Source organism: Mustela erminea, chromosome 19 (genome assembly GCF_009829155.1).
Source record: "Mustela erminea isolate mMusErm1 chromosome 19, mMusErm1.Pri, whole genome shotgun sequence".
In the NCBI taxonomy this organism is placed as follows: domain Eukaryota; kingdom Metazoa; phylum Chordata; class Mammalia; order Carnivora; family Mustelidae; genus Mustela; species Mustela erminea.
The window spans coordinates 20,318,320-20,345,595 of NC_045632.1; the positions used below are offsets into that span (position 1 = coordinate 20,318,320).

The 27,276-nt window shown below is 44.4% G+C and overlaps 2 protein-coding genes across 2 annotated transcripts in view; both read right to left on the bottom strand.

Moving 5' to 3' along the window:
• WDR88 (WD repeat domain 88) overlaps nucleotides 1-15,571 on the bottom strand; it is a 42,095-nt gene extending 26,524 nt beyond the window's left edge. The window contains exons 1-2 of the mRNA XM_032325170.1: nucleotides 14,747-15,571; nucleotides 1,546-1,656 (exon numbers count right to left, since the gene is read on the bottom strand). Of these exons, the coding sequence (XP_032181061.1) occupies nucleotides 1,546-1,656; nucleotides 14,747-15,052 (417 nt within the window). The 5' untranslated portion in view covers nucleotides 15,053-15,571. The remainder of the gene's footprint in view (nucleotides 1-1,545; nucleotides 1,657-14,746) is intronic.
• A 752-nt stretch (nucleotides 15,572-16,323) lies between these two features.
• The window catches only part of GPATCH1 (G-patch domain containing 1), a 42,718-nt gene continuing 31,765 nt past the window's right edge, over nucleotides 16,324-27,276 (bottom strand). Inside the window, exons 16-20 of the mRNA XM_032325169.1 lie at nucleotides 24,808-25,024; nucleotides 23,110-23,217; nucleotides 20,563-20,660; nucleotides 19,303-19,451; nucleotides 16,324-16,604 (exon numbers count right to left, since the gene is read on the bottom strand). Of these exons, the coding sequence (XP_032181060.1) occupies nucleotides 16,574-16,604; nucleotides 19,303-19,451; nucleotides 20,563-20,660; nucleotides 23,110-23,217; nucleotides 24,808-25,024 (603 nt within the window). The 3' untranslated portion in view covers nucleotides 16,324-16,573. The remainder of the gene's footprint in view (nucleotides 16,605-19,302; nucleotides 19,452-20,562; nucleotides 20,661-23,109; nucleotides 23,218-24,807; nucleotides 25,025-27,276) is intronic.

Here is a 27,276-nt window from a genome sequence, read left to right on the forward strand (position 1 = left end):
AACTGGTGACTCTGATGGGGGCCAGGGGCCGGGGCATGGTGGGAGGCACAGGGAGGGAACTTGGTAACTTGGCAGAAGCAGGCAAGGCCATGAGCAAGGCTGGTATTGGGACACTGGGACAGGCTGAAGCGACTGTATCTTGGATACACTGGTGTGGGCCAGGCACCCGGTCACTATGCAGAACCAGGGACAACTCAGTGGATGGTCTCTAATCTTGGGACAACAAGAGAAAACAAGTGGATCTCTCCTTTTAGAGACAAGCAATTTTTGGCCCCAAAACAGGCAGATCTCCCCTTAATTAGAGACGTTTGGCCCAAAAGGGAGTCCTTCCACTGGTTCAAAAGGTGAGAGGACTGTGCGGGCGGTGGGGGTGGGGGGTGGGGGGGAGCTGAGCTGGCCAAGCACGATGCACACTTGTAAGCTGCTCTCCCCCTCCCCTGGGTGATGACAACCCACAGAGCCCCTCGCCCCTGGCTTCTCAGTCTTCCCAGAGGGTTGGGAAAGGCTTTAAGACTCTCAGAAGAACCGAAAGTATTCCCAGGAGCTCATGGGCCGCAGCTGAGATGAGGGGTGGATGCCTGTTGGGGCCGGGCAAGGGCCAGGCAGGCCCTGGGGTAGCCCCAGCACGAGCTGGACCAGGAGAGTTTCAAGGAGGGTCAAGAGGTCACGTGACCAGCCAAAGTCACACAGCTGAACAACTTGGACCATCCCCAAACCCTCCTGCCTCATCTGCCTGGCCTTGGTACCCACTGATGACACAGAAGATGACCAGTGTGGTCATCTGGAAGGTGAGGAGCTATCCTTCACCTGATTACCCACACCAGAACCCAGGAACCAGCCTAGATTCCTTTCTATCCCCTCTTTCCCCAGAAGCCAGAGGAGATGACACACAGTCATCTGTGGCCTGGCCCCTGAGGGCCAATGCCATCCCCTATCCCTGCTCCCTCATCCTCCTCACTGACCGGCAATACCCCCAGACAGGCCTGCCAGCACCTGCTGGCTATGCCCAGAGTCTTTGAAAGAGTTCTCAGTGGCCACATCTCTGCAACCTCATCTAACCATCTCACATCCCTGTTCTTTGTGCCGTTTCCGGAACATTGGGGCACTGAGCCATACTCAAGCCTGCCCCTCCCAACCAGCCCTCATGGACAGGTCCCCGGCCTGGCCATACCATCCCTGTGAATGGAAGTGAATTTTCCAAATGAGACAGAGACCCAAAGAGAGGCCACAGTTCAGAGATCCCAGGCACAGTGGGAACTGTCCAGCAGTAGGTGGGGCAGGGGGCAGAGTCCTGCCAGGGGTCCCCGTCCCCTGCTCCTACTGTTTCCAAATCAACAGCCTGCCAGCAACCGCTTTAAATTCATCTCTCTCCAAGGGCTTGACACTAGGGTTGAACCCTCACTTGTCTTCTCCTTCTGCATTTTTCTCAGAAAGTTCTCTCTAAGTCTTTGGGATCCTTGAGCATCTGGGAACTCTCCATAAGATGGGGCCCAGCTTCTCTCCCCTCCTGGGATGTTCTCATCCCACCCACACCAGGCCACCTACCCACAGCTTCAGGGTACTGTCATGGGAACAACTGAGGAACTTCGTGTCATCCGCACAGAAGCTACAGGAGCTCACAAGGTCCTTGTGTCCCCTCAGAATTTTAAATGGGATCTGAAAAAAGAGAGAGATTGAATGAGTGCAGCAGGTTACAAAATACGAATTAATAGCGAAAAATCAATCATTTTTCTATACAACTGGAAAAAAAGAACTAAAAAATTCCATTAAAGGTATCAGAATAGGAATACATTTAATTAAAAAATACAAGTGTAAAACTTATACTCTGAAGATCACAGAACATTGTTGGAAGAAATTTTAGAAGACCCAGAGACACGAGAAAGCAGTCCATATTCAAGGATTAGCTATTAGCTTACTATTGTCAAGATGAGAATACCTTCCAAGATGATCAACAGAGTCAGCAGTGTCCCCTCAAGATCCCAGCTGACCTCCTTTCCAAAACGGACAAGCTGATCCGAAAACTTATATGAATGCTCAAGGACAGCAAAATAGCCAAAACACTCCTGGAAAAGAATGAAGGTGGAGTACTCACAATTCCCAATTTCAAACCTTATCACCTAAAAAAAAGTGACCGTAATCAAGACCGTAGTTACTGGCCTAAAAACAGACATAAGAATGGGTGGAACAGAGTCGGGAATCCAGAAATAAGCCCTCATGTTTTAGGTCACTTGCTTCCTTAACAAGGGGGCCAAGTGATTGAAAATGGAGAGATTTGTCTTTTCAACAGATCGTGTTGAGACAAATAAAATCCACCTGCAAAAGAATGAAGTTGGACTGTTGCCTCACGCCATCTACAAAGACTAACTCAAGATGGATCAAAGATCTCAATGTGAGAACTAAAACCACGAGACTCTTAGATGCACACATAGTTGTAAATCTCTGGGAACTCCTGTTAGACAGTGTTTTCTTAACTCCCACGCCATATGCACAGGCGGCAGCAGCAGCAACAATGTGAAACTGGGCATTATCAAAATTAAAAATCTTGCCCTTCGAAGGGCACTATCAGGAAGGTGACAAAACAGCCCACACAGTGGAAGAAAACTTTTGGAAATCTTATGTCAGATGAGATTTGTATCTAGAATACAGAAAGAACGCTCAAAACTCAACAATAAAAAAAGAAACAACCTGGGCGCCTGGGTGGCTCAGTGGGTTAAGCCGCTGCCTTCGGCTCAGGTCATGATCTCAGAGTCCTGGGATCGAGTCCCGCATCGGGCTCTCTGCTCAGCGGAGAGCCTGCTTCCCTCTCTCTCTCTCTGCCTGCCTCTCCATCTACTTGTGATTTCTCTCTGTCAAATAAATAAATAAAATCTTTAAAAAAAAAAAAAAAAAAAAAGAAACAACCTGATTTTAAAATGGGCAAAACATCAGAATAGGCATTTCTCCAAAGAAGGTATGTCAATAAGCTCTAAGCACATGGAAATGTGGTCAAAAACATTAGCTATTAGGAAAATATAAATCAAATGTAAATTGAGGGGCGCCTGGGTGGCTCAGTCTGTTAAGCATCTGATATTGGCTCAGGTCATGATATTGGGGTCCTGGGATCCAGCCTCAGTTTGGGCCCCCTGCTTGGCAGGGAGTGTGCTTCTCCCTCTCCCTCTGCCCCTCCCTCCACCCAAGCTCACATGTTCTGTCTTTTTCTCAAATAAATAAAATCTTAAAGGGGAAAAAAAGGCCATATTGAGATACACTTCATATCCACCATATCCACTAGGATGTTACAATAAAAAACCCAGATAATAACAAGTGTTGGTGAGAATAGGGAGGACTCGAACTCTCACACATGGCTGGTGGGAATCCAAATGGTGCCGTTCCTTTAGAACACAGTTCAGTAATTCCTCAAAAAGTTAAAACATATGTATTCATTTATGATCCAGCAGCTTCACTTCTAAGTGTATACCTAACAGAAATGAAAACATGTCCACACAAAAATTTGAAAATAGATACTCATAGCAGTATTGTTTGGAATAGTAAAATAAATGGAACCCATTAGAATATCCATCCACTGATAAACATGAGACACATTCCCACAGTGAAATATGACTAAGCAATATGACAGGAGTGAAGGACTTCTGATTTCTGGGCTGCCATGTGAGAAGCTTGGAAGGCACTGCTCCATTTGCACAACTGATTAAAAGCCGAGCAAACTGAGAAATCAACAACTCTTCCTAGATTCATGACTGCTGCCCTCAAAATTAGAGAAATGGGCAAATACAAAGAATCCCATATTATAGGGCAGAAATCCAAGAGCAACGACCTCCACGGGAACCAGGCCCAGGATCGGGAAACCTGACCTGTAACAGAAAAGTTGCTGGGGGTGCAACATGGATAACGTTGAGAGTTAAAAACTCCAGGGGGACCCAGCCATGAGGGGCCCTCACTCACATTCATATTAGCGTTATCTCCAGTAGCAGACCTGGTCCTCACAGTGGCTGGAAGAGGGGGTAAATAATTGCTTTGAAATATTCCATGCAGCATTATCAAAGCCTACCTGACCTGGGGAAAGGGAAATATTCAACCCTTGCCAGCTCTAGCCATACACATAGAAGGAGGGAAATACCCAGCTCCCAGCCGCTCTAGCCATCCAATCCCACCTAACCTCAGGGTGGGCAGGGAGGAAGTGCAGACTTTTTCAGTCTGCACCCATGACATTCCCAAGCCTGAGGCAGAGGCCTACTGAAAGACTGAGATGTAGTCATAGGACTATAGACTTCTTCTCTGCCCACTACATGGTAGCATCACATTACTGAAGGCTTATTTACAGCTGTTCCTTTTACCCACTACATTGTTTCTGGCTATCAAGAAAAAAAAATGCAATCCTAAGAGGCAGAAAACATAGCTTGAAGAGAAAGGACAAACCTAAAAACAAAACCAGACCCAGATGTGCCAAGGATGTTGGAATTATCAGACCAGGAACTTAGACACCTGTGGTTAATATGCTAAGGGCTCTAAGAAATGTAGTAGACAGCATGCAATGTAAGCAGAGATGGAAATTCGAAGATAGAACCAAACAGAAATGCTAGGGATCAAAAACACCATAACAGATCAAGAGTATCTTTGATGTGTTCATTATTAGACTAGACATGGCTGAGGAGAGACTCTCTGAGCTTGAGGATTTATCAATAGAAACCTTCAAAACTGAAAAACAAACAGAAAAAAAAAACACTTAAAGAAATGGAACAGAATTTGCCAGAACCGGAAGAGAACTACAACAGTGTAATATATGCACAATGAAAATACCAGAAGGAGATGAGAGAATGGAAGAGAAATATTTGAAACAATAATGATTGAGAAGTCCCCCCAAATTAATTTCAAATGCCAAACCTCAGATCTAGGAAGCCCAGAGAACACAGAACAGGATAAATGCAACAAACAAACAAACAAACAAAACCCCACTATACCTAGGCATATCATTTTAAAGATCCAGAAATTTTAAGATAAAAGGACATTGCTGAAAGCAGCTAGAGGAAAATCATGTCTTGCCTATAAAGGAGCAAAGACAAGAATCACTTCCACCATCTCAGAAACCATGCAGCCAAGAAGAGACTATAGTGAAATATTTAAAGTATTAGGAGGGGAAAATTCCACCAACCTAGAAATTTGTATCCTGTGAAATTATCCTTCAAAAGTGAAGGACAAATACTTTCTCAGACAAAGAAAAATTGGGGAAACTTTGATACCAATAGTCTGTCTTGCAAGAAATGTTAACATTTCTTTAGAGAGGAGGAAGATGATATAGATGAGAAACCCAGATCCACACAAAGCAAGGAGAGCACCAAAGAAGGAATAAGTGACACTAAAATAAAAACTTTGTTTTTATTCTTAATTGATCTAAGTTTGTTCAAAATAATAATAGCAATAATGTAAAAAAGCAATAATGTATTATATATAATTGATATATCATATATAGTCTTAAAAAAGCAATATATTATATGCTATATAATTAACATATGATTATTTATATATATTATATATGTATATATATTATATATACATATATAAAAATAATATATATATAATGAATGACAACAATGATACAGTGGACATGAGGGAGGACTTAGAAATATTTTGTTGTTTTAAGTTATTGACACTACCAGGAGTGGTATAGTGTTGTTTGAAAGTGAACTTGGATTAAGGGCAAATGTATATTGCAAATTCTTGGGCAACCACTGAGAAAAGAAAGAAAAGCGTATCTGATATGCTAAGAAAGGAGAGAAAATCGAATCATATTGAATGCTCAATTAAAGCCTCAAAAGCTAGAAGAGTGGAAGACAAAAATAGGAACAATAAACAAAGGCAACAAATAGAAAACAGTAACAAATATGGCAGATATTCATCCAACTAGAACAATAATCACTTTGAATGGTCTGAATATACCAATTAAAAGAGGGATTGTCAGAGGGGATGAAAAAATAGGACCCGATGATATATTGTCTACAAGAAACTCACTTTAGATATAAAGACACATTCAGATTAAAAGCAGGAGCGTCTGGGTGGCTCAAGTTGGTTAAGCATCTGACTCTTGATTTTGGCTCAGGTCACGATCTCAGGGTCATGAGATCAAGTTCCTCGTCAGGTTCCACACTCAGCAGGGAGTTTACTTGAGGTTCTTACTCTGCCCCTTCCCCCCCACCTTCACTTGTTCTCTCTCTCACTCTTTAAAAAAAAATGTAAAAGGATGGGGGAGACTGGGTGGCTCAGTCAGTTGAATGTTGACTCCTGATTTCAGATCAGGTCATGATCTCCGGATTGTGAGATCAAGCCCCATGCCAGGCTTCATGCTGGGTTTGAAGCCTACTTAGGATTCTCTCTTTCTGGGGGCACCTGGTGGCTCAGTCGTTAAGTGTCTGCCTTCAGCTCAGGTCATGATCCCAGGGTTCTGGGATCGAGCCCCGCATCGAGCCCTCCATCAGGCTACCTGCTCAGCAGGAAGCCTGCTTCTCCCTCTCCCACTTCCTCTGCTTCTGTTTCCTCTCTTATTGTGTCTCTCTCTGTCTAATAAATAAATAAAATCTTAAAAAAATAAAAAAGGATTCTCTTTTTCCCTCTGCTCCTAGTCCTCTCTCTCTTTAAAAGAAAAAAAAAAGGTAAATGGGCGGAGGAAAAATAGACCATACTAACCCTAATCGAAAGAAAGCAAGACTAGCTATATTAACTTCAGATGGAGGAGACTTCACAGTGAGAAAAGTTATCAGGGGCAAAAGGGGGCACTCATAATGACAAAGGGGCCAGTTCTCCAAGAAGATATAAGAACGCTTAACATATATGTGCCTAACACCAGAGCACCAAAAATGTTAGGCAAAAGCTATTAAAATTGCAAAGAGAAGTAGATGAGTCCATTATCATGGAGACTTCATCACCCTCTATGAGAAAGGAACAGATCCAGCAGGCAGAAAATTAACAAGGACATAGTGGAACACAACACCACCATCAGTCAGTTGAATGTAATGGAGATCTACAGACTACTTCCTTCAATAACAGCAGAATAAATATTCTTCTCAAATTCATATGAAACATTTACCAAGACAGACCACATTCTAGGCCATAAAACATACCTTAACAAATTTAAAAAAAAAACCCAGAAACTATACAATCACGACCCCAATATCAAGACCTGAGCTGAGATCAAGAGTCAGACAGTTAATTGACTGAGCCACCCAGGCACCCCTAAACACGTGTGAATAACACGTGGTTCAAAGAAGAAATCTCAAGAGAAGTTTTTAAATATTTTGAACCTAACGAAATTAAAATATGAAATCAAAATTTCTCAGGTGCAATGAAAGAAGTCCTTAGAGGGATATTTATAACAATGAATGCATTTATAAAAAAGAAGAAGGATCTAAAATCTAAAATCTAAACCTTTACTTTAGGAAAATAGAAGAAGAAGAGCAAATTAAATGCAAAGTATGCAGAAGAAAAGAAACAATGACAATTAGAGCATAAACCAATTAAACTGAAAGCAGGAAATTTACAGTGAAAATCAATGAACCCAAAAACTATTCTTTAAAAAGGATCAATTGGGACGCCTAGGTGGCTCAGTGGGTTAAGCCGCTGCCTTCGGCTCAGGTCATGATCCCAGCGTCCTGGGATCGAGTCCCACATCGGGCTCCTTGCTTGGCAGGGAGCCTGCCTCTCCCTCTGCCTCTGTCTGCCATTCTGTCCGCCTGTGCTCGCTCTCTCTCTCTCTCCCTCTCTCTGACAAATAAATAAATAAAATATTTTAAAAAATAATAAAAAGGATCAATTAAGGGATGCCTGGATCGCTTAGTCGGTTAAGCATCTGCCTTCATATCAGGCCATGATCTTGGGGTCCTGAGTTTGGGCCCTGGGTTGGGCTCCCTTCTCAGCAGAGAGTTTGCCTCTCCTTCTCCCTCTGCCCCTCCTACCCCACTCATGCTTTCTCTTTCTCAAATAAATAAATTCTTTTTTAAAAATCAGTAAAATTGATAAGCCTCTAGCTAGGCTAACTAAGAAAAAAAAGAGATAACCCAATACTAGTATCAGAAATGAAAGATAGGGGCACCTGTGTGGCTCAGTGGGTTAAGCCTCTGCTTTTGGCTCAGGTCGTGATCCCAGGGTCCTGGGGTCGAGTCCAGCATCGGGCTCTCTGCGCAGCGGGGGCCTGCTTCCCCCCACCCCGGCCTCTGCCTGCCACTCTGCCTACTTGTGATTACTCTCTGATAAATAAAATCTTAAAAAAAAAAAAGAAATGAAAGATATTCTATTGACATTAAAAAGATAGTCAAGGAATATTATGAATAACTCTATTTCCACAAATTTTATCACCTGAAATGAAATAGACTAATTTCAAATTTGAAATGAAATGGACTAATTCCTGAAAAGACACAATTAGGCAAAAGTCACACAAGAAAAATTAGACAATCTTAATAATTGTTTATGTAATAAAGAAATAGAAATAGTAACTAAGGTAGTTAGTTCAGGCCCAGATGGGTTCACTGGTGAATTCTACCAAACCTTTAAGGAAAAAATTGTACCAATTCTCTACAATCTCTTTTGGAGGATAGAAGCAGAGGGAATACTTCTTGACTCATTCTGTGAGGCTAGCATTACCCTAACACTAAAACCAGATAATGACACTTAGAAGAAAAGAAAACTATAGACCACTATCTCTCATGACCATAGACGTAAAAATCCTCAACAAATATCAGCAAATTAAATCCGACAATGTATAGAAAGAATTATGCATCATCACCAAGTTGGATTTATCCCAGGTGTGCAAGTCTACTTTGTTATTCAAAAATCAATTAATGTAATTCATCACATCAGTAAGCTAAAAAAGAAAAAAATCACAGGACTATATCAATAGGGGCAGAAAAAGCATTTGACCAAAATCCAATAGCCATTTATGGTAAAAACTCTCAGCAAATTAGAAATAGAGGGGAACTTCTCAGCTTGCCAAAGACTATCTACAAAAACCCTACAGTTAACATCATACTTAATGATGAGGAGTTCTGTCTTTCCACTAAAATCAGGTACAAGGCACAGGCTTTCCCTCTCACCACTCCTTTACAACATTGTCCTGGGACTTCCAGCTCATGCAATAAGACAAGAAAATGAAATAAGAGGTGTAATATTGGGAAGGAAGAAATAAACCTGTCTTAATGAACACATGACATTAGCACCTACGTAGAAAATCTGAAAGAATCAATAAAAACTCCTGTAACTAACAGCAGATTTGACAAGACTGCAGAATATGAGGTTAATATAAAATACAAAAATCAATTTTTGCTATGCCAGCAATGAACAAGTGGAATTTTTAAAAAGATTTTTAAAAAATGTTTAAAAGACTTTATTTATTTATTTATTTGACAGAGATAGACACAGTGAGAGAGGAAACACAAGCAGGGGGAGAGGGAGAAGCAGGCTTCCCGCAAAGCAGGGAGCCTGATGTAGGGCTCCATCCCAGAACCCCAGGATCATGACCTGAGCCGAAGACAGACACTTAATGACAGGTGCCCCAAGATTTTTTTTTTTTTTGAGAGAGAGAGAGAAAGAAAGGGAGCACAAGTGGGGTGGAGGGCAGAAGGAGAAGCAGACTCCCCGCTGAGCAGGGATTTTCCCCATGCAAGGCTCAATCCCAGGACCCTGGGATCATGACTTGAGCTGAAGGCACACGCTTAACCACTGAGCCACCCAGGCGCCCCAAACAACTGGAATTTTAAATTCTACCCCACAAAATTAAATATTTAGGCATATATCTAACAAAATATGTGTAAGAGCTATATGAGGAAAACTACAGAACTCTGATGAACAAAATCAAAGAATTAAATGAATGGAGATCTATTCCATGTTCATGGATAAGAAGACTCAATATTGTCAAGATGTCAGTTCTTCCCAACTTGATTTATGAATTCAATGTAATCCCAATCAGAATCCCAAAAAGTTATTTTGTGGATATTGACAAAGTGATTACAAAGATTATGTGGACAGGAAAAAGATCCAGGAGAAGAACAAAGCACTGACACTACACCACTTCAAGACTTACTCTAAAGATATAGTGATCAAGGGGCACCTGGGTGGCTCAGTGGGTTAGAGCCTCTGCCTTTGGCTCAGGTCATGATCTCAGGGTCCTGGGATCGAGTCCGGCAGTGGGCTCTCTGCTCAACGGGGAGCCTGCTTCCCCCTCTTTCTCTGCCTACTTATGATCTCTGTCTGTCAAATAAATAAATAAAATCTTAAAAAAAAAAGATACAGTGATCAAGACAGTGTAATACTAGTGAAAGGGTAGAGAAACAGATCAATGGAACAGAATAGAAAGTCCAGAAACGGATCCACATGAATAAAACCAATTGCTCTTTGATAAAGGGTCAAAGTCAATACAATGGAGAAATTATAGTCTTTCAACAAATGATGCTGGAACAACTGGATATCCATATGTAGAAAACTGAATTGAAACATCCACCTTACATCCTTTACAAAAACACAAAATGGATCACATAGCTAAATGCAAAATACAAATTTAAAAAACTCCTAGGGGCACCTGGGTGGCTCAGTGGGTTGAAGCCTCTGCCTTCGGCTCAGGTCATGATCCCGGGGGTCCTGGGATCGAGTCCCGCATTGGGTTCTCCGCTTGGTGGGGAGCCTGCTTCCTCCTCTCTCTCTGCCTGCTTCTCTGCCTACCTGTGATCTCTGTCAAATAAATAAATAAAATCTTAAAAAAAAAATTAAAAAAAATAAAAATAAAAATAAAAAACTCCTAGATAATAATATAGAATATCTAGGTGATCTTGGGTATGGCAATGACTCTTTAGATATAATGCCAAAGGCACAGTCCATGAAAATAGTAACTGATGAGCTGGACATAAAAACTGAAAACTTCTGCTCTGTAAAAGACAGCGTCAAGAGAATGAGACAAACCGCAGCCTGGGAGAAAACATTTGCAAGAGACACATATGATTAAGAATTATCATCCAAAATTATCAACGTTTAATAAGAAAATAAACCACCCAATTAAAAAAAAATGAGCCAAGACCTTAACAGACACGTCACCAAAAAAGATACATGTGAATTACATGTTATTTTACAAATAAGCATGTGAAAAGATGTTCCCCATCATTTGTCATCAGGGGTTTGCATATTAAAACAACAGTAAGATACCACTACACACAGGGGTGCCTGGGTGGCTCAGTGGGTTAAGCCTCTGCCTTCAGCTCAGGTCATGATCTCAGGGTCCTGAGATCGAGCCCCGCATCGGGCTTTCTGCTCAGAAGGGAGCCTGCTTCCCCCTCTCTGTCTGCTTGCCTCTCTGCCTGCTTGTGATCTCTGTCAAATAAATAAATAAAATCTTTAAAAAAAAAAAGATACCACTACACACATACTTAATGGCCAAAATCTGGAACACTATCAATACTAAATGCTGGCAAACTGTGGAGAAACAGGAACTCTGATTCATTGCTGGTGGGGATGCAAAATGGTACAGCCGCCTTTGAAGACAGTTTGACAGTGTCTTATAAAAGTAAACATACTCTTCACATACAATGCAGCCATCATACTCCTTGGTATTTATCCAAAGGAGTTTAAAACTCTGGCTATACAAAATCCCGCACACGGATGTTTTTACAGCTTTATCCGTAATTGCCAGAACTTGGAAGTAACCTTGAAAAACCTGAAGATGTCCTTTGGCAGGTGAATGGATAAATAAACTATGGTACATCCAAATAATGGGATGTTTTTCAGCGGGAAAAATAAAGAAGTCACCAAGCCATGAAAAGATACATGAGTCATTAAAAAAAAAAAACCCACATTCAGGAAACTGCACGTTACTAATGAAAGATTCAGTACATTCATTCAGAGACTCAGGACACTCGTTAGCAGACTTCAAATTACTAATGAAATTACTAGTGAAAGAAGCCAGTCTGAAAAGCCCACATAATGTATGCATCCAGATATAGGACATTCTGGAAGCTAGAGAGACATTACAAAGATCAGGGTTTACCAGGGGTTGGGAGCTTTGGAGAGAGAACAGGCAGAGCCCAGAGGATTTTTAGGACAACGCAATTACTCTCTGTGATAACATGACTGTACACATTGGCATATATTTGTCCAAACCCACACAACGTACAACACCCAGGGTAAAGCTGTAAGGTATACTGCGGACTTTGGGTATCATTGTAGGATCGTCAATTTTCCATGTATTTCAGTCAGTGGAGAGTGTTGATGAGGCCGTGCATGTGTGGAGGCAGGGGATAAAAGAAATCTCTCCATCTTCTGCTCACCTTTGCTCTGAACCAAAAACTGCTCTAAAGAACAAAGTCTATTTATGATCCATAGAACATATATTTATTATACGTGTATATATGGACTTTTAATTAAAGGAGGTACGAGTACCTCCTGCAGCATGGATGAGCCTCGAAAACATTATACGGAAGGAAAAGGAGCCAGTCACGAAAGCCCACATGCTGTTTGGTTCTCTTTCTAGGAAAGTTCTAGAAGAAACAACTTTATAGAGAGAGAGAGTGAATCAGTGGTTGGCTCGAACTGGGGGGAGGGCCTGAGGAGAAATGGGGATGGGGCTTCTTTTCCAGATGATGAAGTGTTCTACAGTGATGTAGCGTTGTTGCAGGACTCTGGGAATACGCAGAAACCCCACACTTTATATGGGTGAACTGCGCACTGTGTGAACTACATCTCAATAAAGGGGTATTTTGAGAAGAGAGGTGGGATAGAAGGAGCAGGCCTGAAATGGTCCACTGCCCACCCCCCATGGTGTGCAGGGGATGTGTGTCCCCCAGATGCGACCCCTTCTGTCGTGGGTGCCTGGATCCCTGGCCATTGGGTGGCCACCTCCAGCTCCATGTTCTGCAGCTGTCTCGGTCTCCAGGCCCAACTTGTGGTCTTCATTCTCTCGTGACAAAAAAAACAGAGCTTAATTATGGGCATAAAAACCAGCAGGGGGGTGCCTGAGTGGCTCAGTGGGTTAAGCCTCTGCCTTTGGCTCAGGTCATGGTCTCAGGGTCCTGGGATCGAGCCCCACATCGGGCTCTCTGTTCAGCAGGGAGCCTGCTTCCCACTCTCTCTGCCTGCCTCTCTGCCTACTTGTGATTTCTCTCTGTCAAACAAATAAATAAATAAATAAATAAAATCTTAAAAAAAAAAAAAAACAGCAGGAACGGGGTGCGGTGCATCCATCAACCCCATCATCCTTTCTGGGGACACCCATTCCGCGTTTTTTTCTGGGCATAGTATTTTCGGGGTTCACTAGGGAAAGAGCCCCTGAGGCGCTGCGGAGAGATGTTCCAAATACACAGAGACATATTTGGAGGCACTAACAAAAATGGCATATAGAGGACAGTCCACTTTTTGTAAAAACCACAAAAAAAAATCATTTTTTTTTCTTATTATATGTAGCATTCCTTTGCTTGATCAATAAAGACGTTATAGCCTCATTGGGCCTTGATCTAGGCACTGCAGGGCCAGTGGGAACCGAGGGGAAAGACCCCAGGTCAGAGCGAGAGTCCAGGGCTCATGGGCATGGCAGGCTTCTCCTGCTCCCTCCATTTGCAAAACAGAGCACAGGGATGGGGGGCGCTGCAGAGGGAGATTTTTTCTCTTTTTTTCTGTTTGCTGGAGAGCTCCCCTGAGCAACTTTGTCCTCAAAGAGAAGCATCATTTCTTGAGTCTTTGCAGGTCTGAAGAAAATGTCCTTCTGTTGCCTTTGCTGGGGATCAGCAGTTGGGTCAGGTAGAGAATGCTTAGGTCAGAAACTTTCCTCTGGGAGAAGTTACAGACCCTCTCAACTTCTGTCTTCTTCATGGGTCACAAAAATCTTAGGTCAAAAAAAAATCATAAGCCACCTTCATGTGCATCCACAGGAGACTGGTTAAAGTCATTAGAAGACAGCCAGCTGGTGGGATACTACCAGTAAAAAGGAACAAGGAAGTCGCTTATTTATGATATGAAAAGATCTCTAATATATGCTAAGTCAAAAATTTTAAAACTATGTGCATAAGGGGTCTAAGGTAAGGGGGGGAGATATACATGTATATACTCAGAAATGCATAAATTATCTCTGTAGGGATACAGAAGAACCTAGAAGCATTTCTTCCCTCTGTAGAGAGAAATTGGGCAGTGAGGGCAAGGCTGCTATGTTAGGGAGAACTTTTTTTTTTTTTTTTTTTTTAAGGCAGAACATTTGAAGTCTATTGAATTTGAATCTTGGGGGTGTTCTATTGAGAACTTCTGTGCTGTCCTTTAATTTTACTCAAAAATCAGAATAAATATCATGACTAAAAGCACTGACACACACTTTGCTGGAAGAGATCACACAGCCAGTCAACAATCCTCATTGTGGGCTCTGCTCCCAGGTGTCCTGAGGGCCAGCCACAAAGTCCAGCATCTCAAGCTGATCTGTTGCTTCTGGACCTAACTGCTTCATGGGTAGGGAGGGCTCCTTCATTGTCCCTGGGGTATGCACTTGGCAATGTCACCACGGGGACATTTGGAAGGCTGAGCCAGAACCACAGTCTGGGTGGGGTCAGGATCCCCCACTTTGGAACACGATCCTCCCCCAGTACAGCCTTGTTTTCAAAGAGGCAGCAGCCCAGGGGCTTCACTAGGGGTCCCTGGCAAAACCAAGTGGCTCCCCACGGCTCCCCTTAGCCAGCTCACTGCGACCTCCCACGTATGGGGTTCAAGTCTGCGTTCCTCACCCCCACCCATGTGGTCTGACCTTCGAGAGGGTCTCCTGGTCGCCCCAGAACTTCTTCTCAGACTTCGGGTGCTCCTCGGGTGGTGGAGAGTCCTTGCTGACCTCTAGGGGGTCAAGGGGAGCCAGCAGCCGGTTCTGGCGCGCCTCCAAAGTCAACAGCTTGAAGCGGCCATAGGCCCTGATCACAGCCGGCAGCTTGCGGAAGAGGTGCTCAAGGTCGCTGGAGGGCATCGAGGGCAGCTTCGCTCTATGCAGCTCGGACACCGTCTTCAGGTCATCATCCAGGGATTCCGAGCACAAGGGGGCGGACGGCGGTTGGGAGGCCATCTCCGAGCCCAGCCTGCTGGTGGCCGGCACCCAGCACCCAGCACCCAGCCCGGCCGGAACGGCGGCGCTGTGCGCCTGCGCCCTGTGCCCGCACCCTGCGCCGGTCTCCGCAGAATCACGTGCCCTCCCTGGGCGCTGCGATCCCCCTGCGTCCTCTCCACGCCGAGCACTCTCACTCCCAGAAAAACGGGGTTTGAGTTCAGGCACAAAAGGGTTGAGGCCAAGCGTGTGAAACCAGCAGCCTCATCCACACGGCCTCCATTTGGCTCTTCCTGGCTCCGTCTCCCAGGATGGTTTCTGGGTAGCCCTCTGCCTGTGCGGGGACTCCTGGCCAACCCACTAGGTGTCAACAACAGAATAATGGACACTAAGTTACGGAATGGGCCCTGGATGAATTCAGATGCAGCTGTCCGGGGCAGGGACACACAATATATAAGAGCATGAAGGAAATATCTGTCACGCTGTCAATGAAGGGGAACAAATGTCACCTCTAGCCGGGTAGCAGCGTCACCGACAGAAAAAGACTGGGTGGGGACACCTGGGTGGCTCAAGTTAAGCATCTGCCTTCTGCTGGGGTCATGATCCCACGGTCCTGGGATCAAGCCCCACATGGGGCTCCTTGCTCAGCGGGGAGCCTGCTTCTCCCTCTCTCTGTAGCTCTCCCTGCTCATGCTCTCTCTTGCTCTAATAAATAAATAAAATCTTTAAAAAGAAAAAATATTTTTTCTTTTTGGATATTCCCAAATACTAAGGGTTATCATCTCTAAGTAGTAGAAGTAGAAGCGGTTTTCTCCTTCCTTCTACTTTGGAAATTGTTCTGCTCTTTCTATAATGTCACTTTGAACCGCTGCACTTTTCTCAAAGGTCTCATCAGTGCTGATGAGGTAGCACCCAAGCGGGGACCCAGGGCTGCAGAGCAAGGACCTGGAGATTGTGGGACCCAGGGTGTGGGCGGGCACTCCCTGGCTCTTGCTCTTAGAGACTGTCTGGGACACTTTGGTGACATCTACCCGGAAAGGCTGAGGCCACCCGCTAGGATTGATGCTGGTGCTGGGCCACCCACTGGGCTCTTGGCCACCACCACCCACCATGAGAGGCAGGAGCCCCGTGCCTGAGAAGCAGGGAAACCACCACCTCCTTCTCTCCCACAAGCCCTTAATTAAGTCCAACTGTCCTTATCTGGACTCGGCTTTCTTCATGAACAAAATCACAGAGAACCCTTCATTTCTCATTTCTTTTTAAAAGTTTCAGGAAATAAAAAAATTAAGAAGAAAATAGAAAAATTCCATTTTAATTAAACTGTACAGTCTGAATTATTTCCTCTGACACTAACTAAAGTTAAAAATAGAAATCAATTTCTGCAACCTTTCAAGGCAGCCTTTGAAATGTCAAGGTCTTAAAAATTATTTTACAGCATGAATTTACATATAAATACAATCTGTACAATGTATTAAGCAAGCAATCAATGGGTTCCCATCACGGAGGAGATCTGGTACTGGGACAGGCCACGGCAGAATCCAGTTACTGCTTCCTTAGTGGAAGACTTTTCAGCCTGGAAAAAGAAATAAAGGAGAAAGGACAATTAGGGAAGAACTGAAAGCCAGACAGCTCGGTGGGGGCCAGGCATGCCAGACCTCCCGGGTCCTGGTGGCACACGGGTACCCACAGACCACAGAGGAGGGCCACAGGCCATGGAAGCATCATTTCTCTGTTGCCCTCAGAACACACGGGGACACTCACACCCCACACCTTGTATGAGGACCTGTTTATAAAAGCAAGTTCTGATCCTGGTTTCACCTATCTCATGTAGGAGCTCTGAGAAGGAACTGGGGGCCGGGGGGGGGGGGGGGGGGGGCGGGGCGGACATGTCTGTTTCCCGAGCTGACAGTCTTCAATCTCGGCTTTGGACACATCATGGCATTCATCGAGTAGGGCTGGGCCACACTGGCTCTAGAGCCTTCCTCGACAGCCCCAGAATAAAAAACCAGATGTTCCCAACAAAGAAAGATGTTCTTTATGGGGTGGTCCCATAAAGGCACACCCTGCAGCAACGAGGATGAGGACGAGGCAGCCGCCGCTGCTGGAATCGCATGAGGGATTCCCACAAGCCCATGCAAGAGTCCACTCCACGGTTCCTTTAGGTTAAGTCCAAGCGCTAGGGTAGTCAGTGGTGACAAAGGCCAGTAGAAGGGCTAGCTGTGGGAATGGGGGCAGGCAGGCTAAGTGGGAGGAGACACAAGTGGCCGTGGGCTGCTGGGGTGTCCCTGGATCGGGTGACGAGAATGCATGCAGCTGAAGCGTATGGTCTGTACGCATATATGTATGTGTGTGCGCTACAGCATTTACTGAACCATCGGATTCTAGGTCTATGAAGTTCTAGACTGGGCAAGACAAACTGATAGAGACAGCAAATAGGCCGATGTCCTGGGGAATAGGGGTGGAGACAGCAGACTGCGCCTCCTCTCCAAACCAAACTTGACGGTCCCAGAAGTAAAGCACCAGTCTAAAAAAGAAAAAATGAAACCAGAGTAGGGAATGGAGCAGGCCTGCACAGGGAATGAGTACCTGACCAAGATACTCTTCCTTTAATGAGCTGGTTCATCGTGTAGTGCTGACATGGCCACGGCTCACTCGTGCCTCTCCCCCTTCACCCTGAGCCCGAAGCTGGACTTCTCCTGCCCAGCCCCATGGTGGCCAGGCCGTGTGGCAGTGAAGGCTACGACATCCAGGCAGAACCACAACCACCCCCAGCGCCACCCTCCACCCATTCCCTCCTAGGAGGGCTGTGCACTGAAGCAGAACAAGCTGGGGTCCTGAGTACCTTTCTTGGTTTTCTTTTATTAATTATTAATCTCTTTTCTTCAATTTTTATTTTACGTACTCTCTACACCCAGTGCAGCTCCCAGTGAGCTCAAACATACAACCCTGAGATCAAGAGTCATGCACTCTTGAGCCAGCTGGGTGCCCCCCTGGTTTTCCTTACCCTCTACTGTGCCACTGGGATGCCAGAATTCTTCATCATTGGTGCTAGTTCACTCTCCTGACTAATACAACTAGCTATCCATTTGGGGAAAGGGAACTTAGATGCCTACTTTACTCTGGTCACCAAAAAAAAAAAAAAAAAAAATCCAAACAGATTAAACAAAAACAAAACTATAAAAGCCGGAGACTAACTTACATACATATATAACATCTTGGGTTAGGGGAGGCCTTTAGGAGACAAAAATATGAAACATAACCCCCCCGCACCACAAACATCAGTAAAACTGAGGGCACCAAAAATTAGAGCTTCTGTACAACAAAGACAAGTTAAAATCCACTGATAAGTAACACACTAAAACACAGGTGGTTCATATCCGGAATTATTCTTTCTTAATTCCTAAAAATCAGTAAAATAGTACCTTACTTGACTGACACAAGTAAAACAAACAATGTAACAGAAAACACAACGCTGTGTAAAGAATGTGAGCAAGTTACTCACAAGACAGCATATGTGCAAAGGCTGTCCTCCAGCCACTCAACCCCAGTACTACCCCTAGAAACACAAATTATAAGTCAGATGCCATTCTTCACCCATCGTGCTGGCAAACATTTCTGAACTGTTTGTAACTGATGTAGTAACAAGATGAAGTGGATTCAGCCACTTCCGGAAGTAATCTGGCAGTATTTCTTCATTCCTTATGTTCATACTTAGTTGATTTACACTAGATAAAATTGTATTACTTATTTTAAAAATGCACAGCAACAAAACATGTGTGTATGTATGGTGTGTGTGAGGCGAACGTGATAACCGCTACACTACGGAAACTGTATGTATGGTGTGTGTAAGTGTGTGTGTATGTGTGTGAAACACTGAACAAAAAAGTCTTGAAATACACAGGAAGCTGATGGCAGAGGCTTCTGGAGAGAGAGGTTTGAAGAACTGCTCAAGAACCACTTGAAGGGGGCGCCTGGGTGGCTCAGTGGGTTGGGCCTCTGCCTTCAGCTTGGGTCATGATCTCAGGGTCCTGGGATCAAGCCCCGCATCGGGCTCTCTGCTCAGCAGGGAACCTGCTTCCCTTCCTCTCTTTCTGCCTGCCTCTCTGCCTACTTGTGATCTCTGTCTGTCAAATAAATAAATAAAATCTTTAGGAAAAAAAAGAACCACTTGAAGCTTTATCTGTAAGGTCTGAATTTTCACAGTGGTAATACATCAAGATTCCAACAAGCCTCCAGAAGGTTTCTGAAGACCACCGTCCCGCACTGCCTACCTTCTCAGCAGCTCCTGCGGTGACAGGTCTGTAGGCCCCTCCTCATCGCTCTGGCTGTCAGTGCTGTCCGTACTCTCAGAACTACTACTCTTCTCTAACTTTTTATTCTTTTGCTTGCCTTTGTGTTTGTGCTTCCGGTGCTTCTTTTTCTGAAAAAGAACAGCGAGGCAGGGGTAGGTGTGGGGAGGACACATGGGTGTTTCTCGCCCAATTTCTACCGACAGGCTAAGGAGGCATTTGGTTGCTGGAGTCATTCAAGAGCAAAGACAGAACACCTCATCGGGAGTGAGCCTCCTATGGGACAGCTCGGGACACAGGGCTGTGCGCACTCTCCAGGGCTCGCACACATTCGTAACTGGTCCTCTGGTGCAGACACAGCAGAACCAGGCAGATGCGGGCAGCACGCCATCTTGCCACTTAGCCGCCATCTTATCCCAGGTGACCCTGCCACCTTCCCATGACCTCACTGGTCCATGTCTGTAGGCATCTGTGATCAACTACATATCAGAACAACAAGCATGGTGGAAAAGCACAAAGAAGAAACCAGTATAAGGTCAGAGAAGTGCAGATACACTGGTAAGAAACAAATGACTTTGGTTTTCAACCCGACAGCACCAGTTTTGTTTTGTTTTTTTTCCTGTCACTACAAAAGATCTTCCATCATCTTCCATGCTCAGGAATGCTTTCTGTCAGGTAGCCAATCATGGAGCTGTTTGTCCTCCATTCCACCACTGCCCAGAGCACTCTGGGACCCAACACTCACATTAACCGAATTAAAAGCCTGTGCCATCACTGAAACACACGGATCACAGGGGCAGAGGTGAAAGCACACCCCTCCTTCAAGTTCCCCTTACCTCAAATAGCAAGCTATGGACCCAAATCTCTGTTTGTAATGATGACAAAGTCATGGAGAAAAAATGTTCCAATAATATCCTCATTTAATATTGAATGAATGACTAATTAATGCTATTCTATTAATATTCAACCCTTACTCTAAAGTATTCAAATGTCTTTTTCACAATGTTCGCAATAAACTGTTCTGAGTGCAACTGAATAATTAAAATACTCTGTCTAAAAGAAAAACAAAGCTCTTGAAAATCGAAGCATTACATTTCTGCCAAGGTGTGCAGAGGCCTGCCTGCCCCCATCTGGCCAGGAGATATGCAGGCCAGATGGGGGGGTGGGGCCGAGCTTGTCTGCAGGACAGAAGCAGGCACATCAGAGCCTACATCCAGTCCCAGGACCCCAGAAGGTACTCACCTTCTCTTTCCTCCGTCTGTGCTCTTTCTTGGTCTTGTGTTTTTCTTTGTTCTTTTTATGTTTCTCTTTTTGAGGTGCCTCAAGCGTCTGACGGACATCTGAAACGCAAATGTAACATACCCATGATCTGCTGGGGGAAATGAAGACTGACTTACTGAACTGGGAAGGTGACCTAGGTAAATGTTTAACATGAAGGTGGAACTCCTGCCCCACCTCAATGATAAACAAACGAATTAGCATGTCTACCTGGTGGCTCTATATTTAGAAACCGCCAGAAACCTCAGTACTCCACCGGTGTCAGACCAGTCCCTGGCCACAGCCTTATCTGCTGGATGAGTCAGATGGACCAGACTGCACAAGTCTTGCTCTTTAACATCCTTGGGCAAGCTCAGAGACACACCAAGAGTCTGAACCTCAGCTCGAGGTTGCCAGCCGCAGCTCTGTGACCTTCCGTTCATTGGTCAACTTCTCCAAGCCTCAGTCTCCCCAGCTATGAATAGAGACGGTAAGAATCCCCGCTCTCTCAACAGAGGGTTGGACGGAACCGGGCCCATGAAACCCAGAGCCTAGAATTAGGCACATAAATGTCAGCTCCTCTCACATCATCCTCCCTTATGAAAGCACCTTATATATGAATTTGTCTTATAAGCTTGAACACTAGAAAACAAGCATCAAAAGAACACAATGTATGTAGTCATCAAAAATGACCAATCGGGGCACCTGGGTGGCTCAGTGGTTAGAGCCTCTACCTTCGGCTCAGGTCATGATCTCAGGGTCCTGGGATCGAGCCCCACATCGGGCTCTCTGCTCAGCAGGGAGCCTGCTTCCCTCCCTGCCCGCCCCGACCACCACCTTTCTGCCTGCTTCTCTGCCTACTTGTGATTTCTGTCAAATAAATAAAATCTATTTTTTAAAAATGACCAATCAAGTGGCATAGGCCTCAATTCTCCACCCCCAAATGCTGAACAAAATGTTTTCATAGGGCATTAATTTCCAGAGAACCAAATCAGCAGAAATTAACAACTGTGGAAACAGTGTAGATCATTAAATCAGCTTTTTCCACCTAAAGGAAAGGTGTTTCAGAAGTGTGGATATTTTCCAAACCCAGATAACAAGTGCCTATAATTCTCTAGTCCCATCATTTGGTCAGATATTTTAAAATCTGACCTCCCAGGCACCTGGGTGGCTCAGTGGGTTAAAGCCTCTGCCTTCGGCTCGGGTCATGATCTCAGGGTCCTTGGATGGAGCCCCGCATCGGGCTCTCTGCTTGACGGGGAGCCTGCTTCCCTTCCTCTCTCTCTCTGCCTGCCTCTCTGCCTACTTGTGATCTTTGTCTGTCGAATAAATAAAATCTTTTAAATAATTAAAAAAAAAATCTGACCTCCACAACCTTTTTTTTTTAATGCTCATTTTTTAAAACCATTTCCCCTTGATAACCCATAAACAAAATCAAGTTATTAACTGTTACAAGGCTCTCAAGGATGGTCCAGAAATGGGCATAAGTAACAGCTTTAGATGTTGAAGCACTTATTTTAAGCTGAAGATCTGAACAACTAAAGCATATCAGAAATACATTCACCGCAGCTGTTCAAAACCTCACATTTTTTTTTAATCACCTCTTTGAAGGCTAGCTTCATAAATCAGTATTTATATGTGGGTGCTATAGGAAGCTATAAAGTAAATAACAGAAATATATCATCTATATTCCTGGGCTGGGTTATCAGATGTTTGCTAAGCTGGCCTTCAAGGAGAGGATAAGCCAGTCTAAATACTTTAACGAAATGTCGATTCAAGACGTTGCTGACTGATCCTGGGGGAGGAGGATGGGCAGGGTTTACTTCTGACAGAATTACTTTTACTGTATTTGCTACATTAGCCAAACTAAAAAAAAAAAAAGCCTCCGAAAACCCTTCTCCCTGAAATTCCTCACCTATCTTTGTGTCCTAGATTTTTACTGTTTTTATTTCTCGAAGTGACATCTGAGACGCTCAGGACGCTACTGTACTTATCTAGGTGTTAGAAAGAAAAAAACCTGAAAGGTTTCTGAGGCTATAAAGCAAGAGCTATCATTTAGGCACTCGGGGGAAGCGATGAGATTCAAAATATGGCTGAGAACAAAGAAACCAGAAACATATGTGTGGATTATTTTTGATAAGCTCAGTACTACACAGGTATTTTCTCTCCTTATGATTTTCTTAACATTTTCTTTTCTCTAGCTTACTTTACTGTAAGAATACAGGATATAATACATATGAAATACATAAGAAGTGTTAACCAATCGTGTGTGATTGGTAAGGCTTCCGGTCCACAGTAGGCTATCAGTAGTTAAGTTTTAGGGGGAGTCAAAAGTTATATGGCAGATTGCCGGCTGTGCGTGGTGTTGGCGCCCCTAAATCCCACCTTGCTCAAAGGTCAACTGTATGTGCGTGGTTGACCTTGTGTTGGATTAGACGGGTAGAGGTGATAATAACATGGTTAGAGTTGTCGCAGGTCAGGGGAGACACAGGTGCCGACGCAAACGGGTGAACCAAGGAGCTCTCAACTCACTGGGGCAGAAGACGGGAGGCAGCCGCGGGCCGAAGGCTTCTCTTTCATCTATCTGCAGCTTTTGTATTGGGAAGGAAGGTGTGGGCTGCTGGGGTGCCGGCTCGCTAGCTGGAAAACACCAGGGTATTAATTTTGTCTATTTATATTAACAGTAAATACTATTATACTAATACTAATGTGTTTGATTCTTCAATTAATACCTGTTGCCACCAGATAATGTGTGGCACTTTGCTTAACTAGCTCACGCCAGGCCCTGAGGATACAGCTGTGAGCATGCAAACCTGACCGCCAAGCTCGTGGACATCTGAGCTGGGAAGTCAGTGCACCAAGTGCACCAGCGGCTGCAACACAGGGGTCTGCACAGCACATGCTCGGTCTACCTCACTGACACCTGAAGAGTTAAAAGACGGCCTCAAGGAAAGATGTCATCTGAGGATAACAAAAACTTACAAACAGGGATCTAAGACTATGTCCCAGCTCAGAAAGTTTAACTTCACTCAAAATAAATTATCAAAGAGGGGAAAAGCTGAATACAAATAAATTACCATATTCATAGTAATAATCTCTTTTTTTTTTTTGAGAACTGTTTTCAGATAGTGGAAAGAAAAACACAAAAGTACGGAAAAAGACACATCAAAGTATTAACAATGTTTATCTCGGGGAAGTAGGATTCCAAGGGACTTAAGCTTTCTCTGTTTATATATTTTTAAGCTTTTACAATTTAAGCGTGAATCATTTTGAAATAAAAACTAAGTTGGGTGGCTTTTTCCCCCACAGAAATGTGAAACAGGTGTTTGTAAATCACATAAGAATAAACAGTATTTAATACCTCTCCGTAACTTTTTGGTTAAAGGCACTAAAAAAATTACACCCAAGTCCACCACAGACTGACAGGCAAGCAGACCACCCAAAGGCTGAGACGTTCTTGTTCACCCACCCAAGCATCTGGAAAGTCTCTCACACTTGCAAGCACCAAATGGTCTCCTTTTCTGTGCCAAAACTCCCGGCACGGGGAAGAGCCCTTGTATACCTCAGACCCAATGTTGCCCATAATCCTAGTATCTCATCATCAAACAGGTAAAAAAATAATAATAATAATAATCTATTTCTTAAACAAAAATTTTACTAGTTTTAAATTCTTCTCAACTAGGGTAAAAAGGAAAATCAATATTATCAAACACAGCTACCCTAAAAATACACCAGAAATTTATATCTGATGCCACCATTAAAAATGTGAAAGATTTGGGGCACCTGGGTGGCTCAGTGGGTTAAGCCTCTGCCTTCAGCTCAGGTCATGATCCCAGGGTCCTGGGATCAAGCCCCACATCGGGCTCTCTGCTCATCGGGGAGCATGCTTCCCCCTCCCCCTCTGCCTGTCTCTCTGCCTACTTGTGATATCTCTCTCTGGCAAATAAATAAATAAAATCTTTTTTTAAAAATGTGAAAGATTAAAACACCATTGTTTGCTAATTATCCTGGGTTATAACTGCACACTAATGTGATGTGATGAGCACTGGGTATTTTACCCAACTGATAAATTGTTGAACGCTACCTCTGAGACTAATGATGTACTATATGTTGGATAATTGAATTTAAATTAATAAAACAAAAAAAAGAACTCTACACCAAACAAAGAGGCAGCTTCTCTAGAGACATCATTTGCTTATTTCGATCCCCAAAGCTGAAGTATCCACGCACCGCGTGCCACAGATGAGGTTTCCACCGAGTCAGTCTCATGGGAGCTTTTGAAGTCGCCATCCCCAGGACCTGCCTGATCATCCTCGCTGTTGTCCTGCTCATCATCAGAGGATGAGGACTTCTCATCAGACGAGCTGGCAAAGATGGCCTTAAATAAGTCCATGGATGGGCGGCTCCCTTCTCCTTCAGTCTGTGAATCCACACCTTTGCTGATATTCTGTATTAACAAAGAAATAAGAGTCAGGAATGAAGTAAAGGTGAGGGGAGCCAGACCTTCTGGACGGACAGAAACAGTCAGACAGACACACACACACTTATGTTCAGTTACGTGGGTTCTACACCCATGCTCTGCCTAACTAAACGATGACAGCTCATGTGACATTTATTTTTGTGATGTTTCTGATGCAGCCACTATAGAACAAGCCGACCGGTAGGAGCAGCTGAAGACTTTCCTCAATATCAGTCATGCATCAGAGAGGCAAAGGACCCACAAAAAGCAGGGTGGACTAGCACAGTGCCTCTGGCCTGCTTACAAGAGTCAATCAAGCCTTCAGAGGCCCAAGATGAGAGGTTCATGAAGGCCATCTACTCAGAAAAAATGCTGGTGAGAAAACTGGAAGGGCACTGGGAGCATGTGGCTACCATGGACATAGAACTTCCCTCTGCGATCACACGTGGCCATTCCTACACGAAGCCCAGATGTGGACAATCAGATTTGCCAGACACAAGCGGTGACTTGGGACAAACTCAATTAAATCAACAAGGAGCAAAGGCATAAAGAAGACACGACCCCTCCCCGCCAACAGCTTCTCCCCAGACAGGCGTGGGGTAATCCAATGTGCTAAGTGCCAATAGCAGCGACCAGACAGAGAGCCCCGGATCTCAGAATCCACTCCAGTCCTTCCACTGTGCCCCCTCAAGAACCCAGGCCAGACAAGGGTTGACACAAGGACACACTCATAGTGCAAATGTGTGCTGGGGCAGTGGGTCTGGACTCTCTCACCTGGTTCTCTTCACTCTCAGCGGGGTCACTCCCCGTACCTTGTCACCTCCAGTTTCTGGAGCAGAGTTACAAATACCCGCAGGAGGAAAACTGGTACCAGACAGTGATGTTTGGAGTCTTAGAGTAAACTCTCTTCCCAGAAAAAAAATTAAAGAAGAGAAGTATACCAATCCCCACTAAAAATAACCAGGGCACGTTGGAGAAAGGACTAATTCCAGAGCTGGATTTGAGAAACAACACAAAGATGAGCCCAGACATCACTGTGCCCAGACAGCAAAGACAAACTCACGGAGTAAGAGGGACATCCCGAAAACACACAGAAGCCAACCTAAAGGAGCTCCAGTCGGCCAAACTAAGACCATCTGAGCACCGAAATAAGTAAGGAGGGTACTGAGTTAGCCCTTAAATAAAACAGGAAACCATGGGCCCACAGTTTGATGAGGAACAGGATATGTATATATTTCAATGCTCCTTGATGGTCATTAAAATAAGTTAGTAAAAATTAGGAAGGAATGAATGCATAAAAGTACTTCCTAAGTACAGAGGGGGGAAATTAATTAACTTTACCATGGAGAAGACTGGCAGACACCACTTTACTCAAGTGACCAAAGCAAGCCCCAGCAACGGGACAAGTTGACGCCACACACCACCTGACTGGAGGCAGTGCGAGCCCAGCCTTGGCCCCTCTGAGGTAGTCCCCCGCTAAAGGGCAGAACCTGAATCCAATCCCTAGGAAACATGAGAGAGGCCCAAACTGAGGACACTCTACAGAATCCGGGCCTGTCATCTTTTAAGCCTCAAGTTCCTGCAAGACCGAGGAACTGTACCAGGCGGAACGAGACTAAAGGAGCGTGACAGTGACACTAAATGCTACAAGTGACCCCAAGCTGCATTTTCTGCCATAAAGGACATTATTAGGACAGGTGGTGGAACATGAATGGGTCCGAGGATTAGACACAGCAGGAATACATGGGCACCGATTCCAGACGCTGATGGACAAGGTACTATGGTTCTATAGGGAATGCCCTGTCTTGAAGGAAACACAGCAGAGCCTGGCACCTGGTTGGCAACCTATGCTCATGGTTTGGGGACAAAAGTACCTAAATTATGTTTAAACTTCTGAGACTGCTTTAAAATTGTTCAAAATTATATAAGAAGTCAGGGGAGAGAGGCTGACAGGGAAGCCCAGGGACTGACAGCAACAATTCCCCAGGAAAGCCAGGAATCTGCGGTCTTTCTGGCAGATGTGAGCGTCACGTGAGCAGGCTGGAACTGAACGCCAGCTGGCATATACCCGTGTTCACAGACAGTTCTGGCCCTTTATGCTACACCAACTCAGAAAGAGTTTTCGAAGAAAAAAATTAAATAACCCAGAGAATGGAAGACAGATTCCTAAGGTCATCTGGCTAATAAGTGAAAAAGCAAGAACCAAGACTTTTTTCAGGCAAACTTATCTAAAGACTATC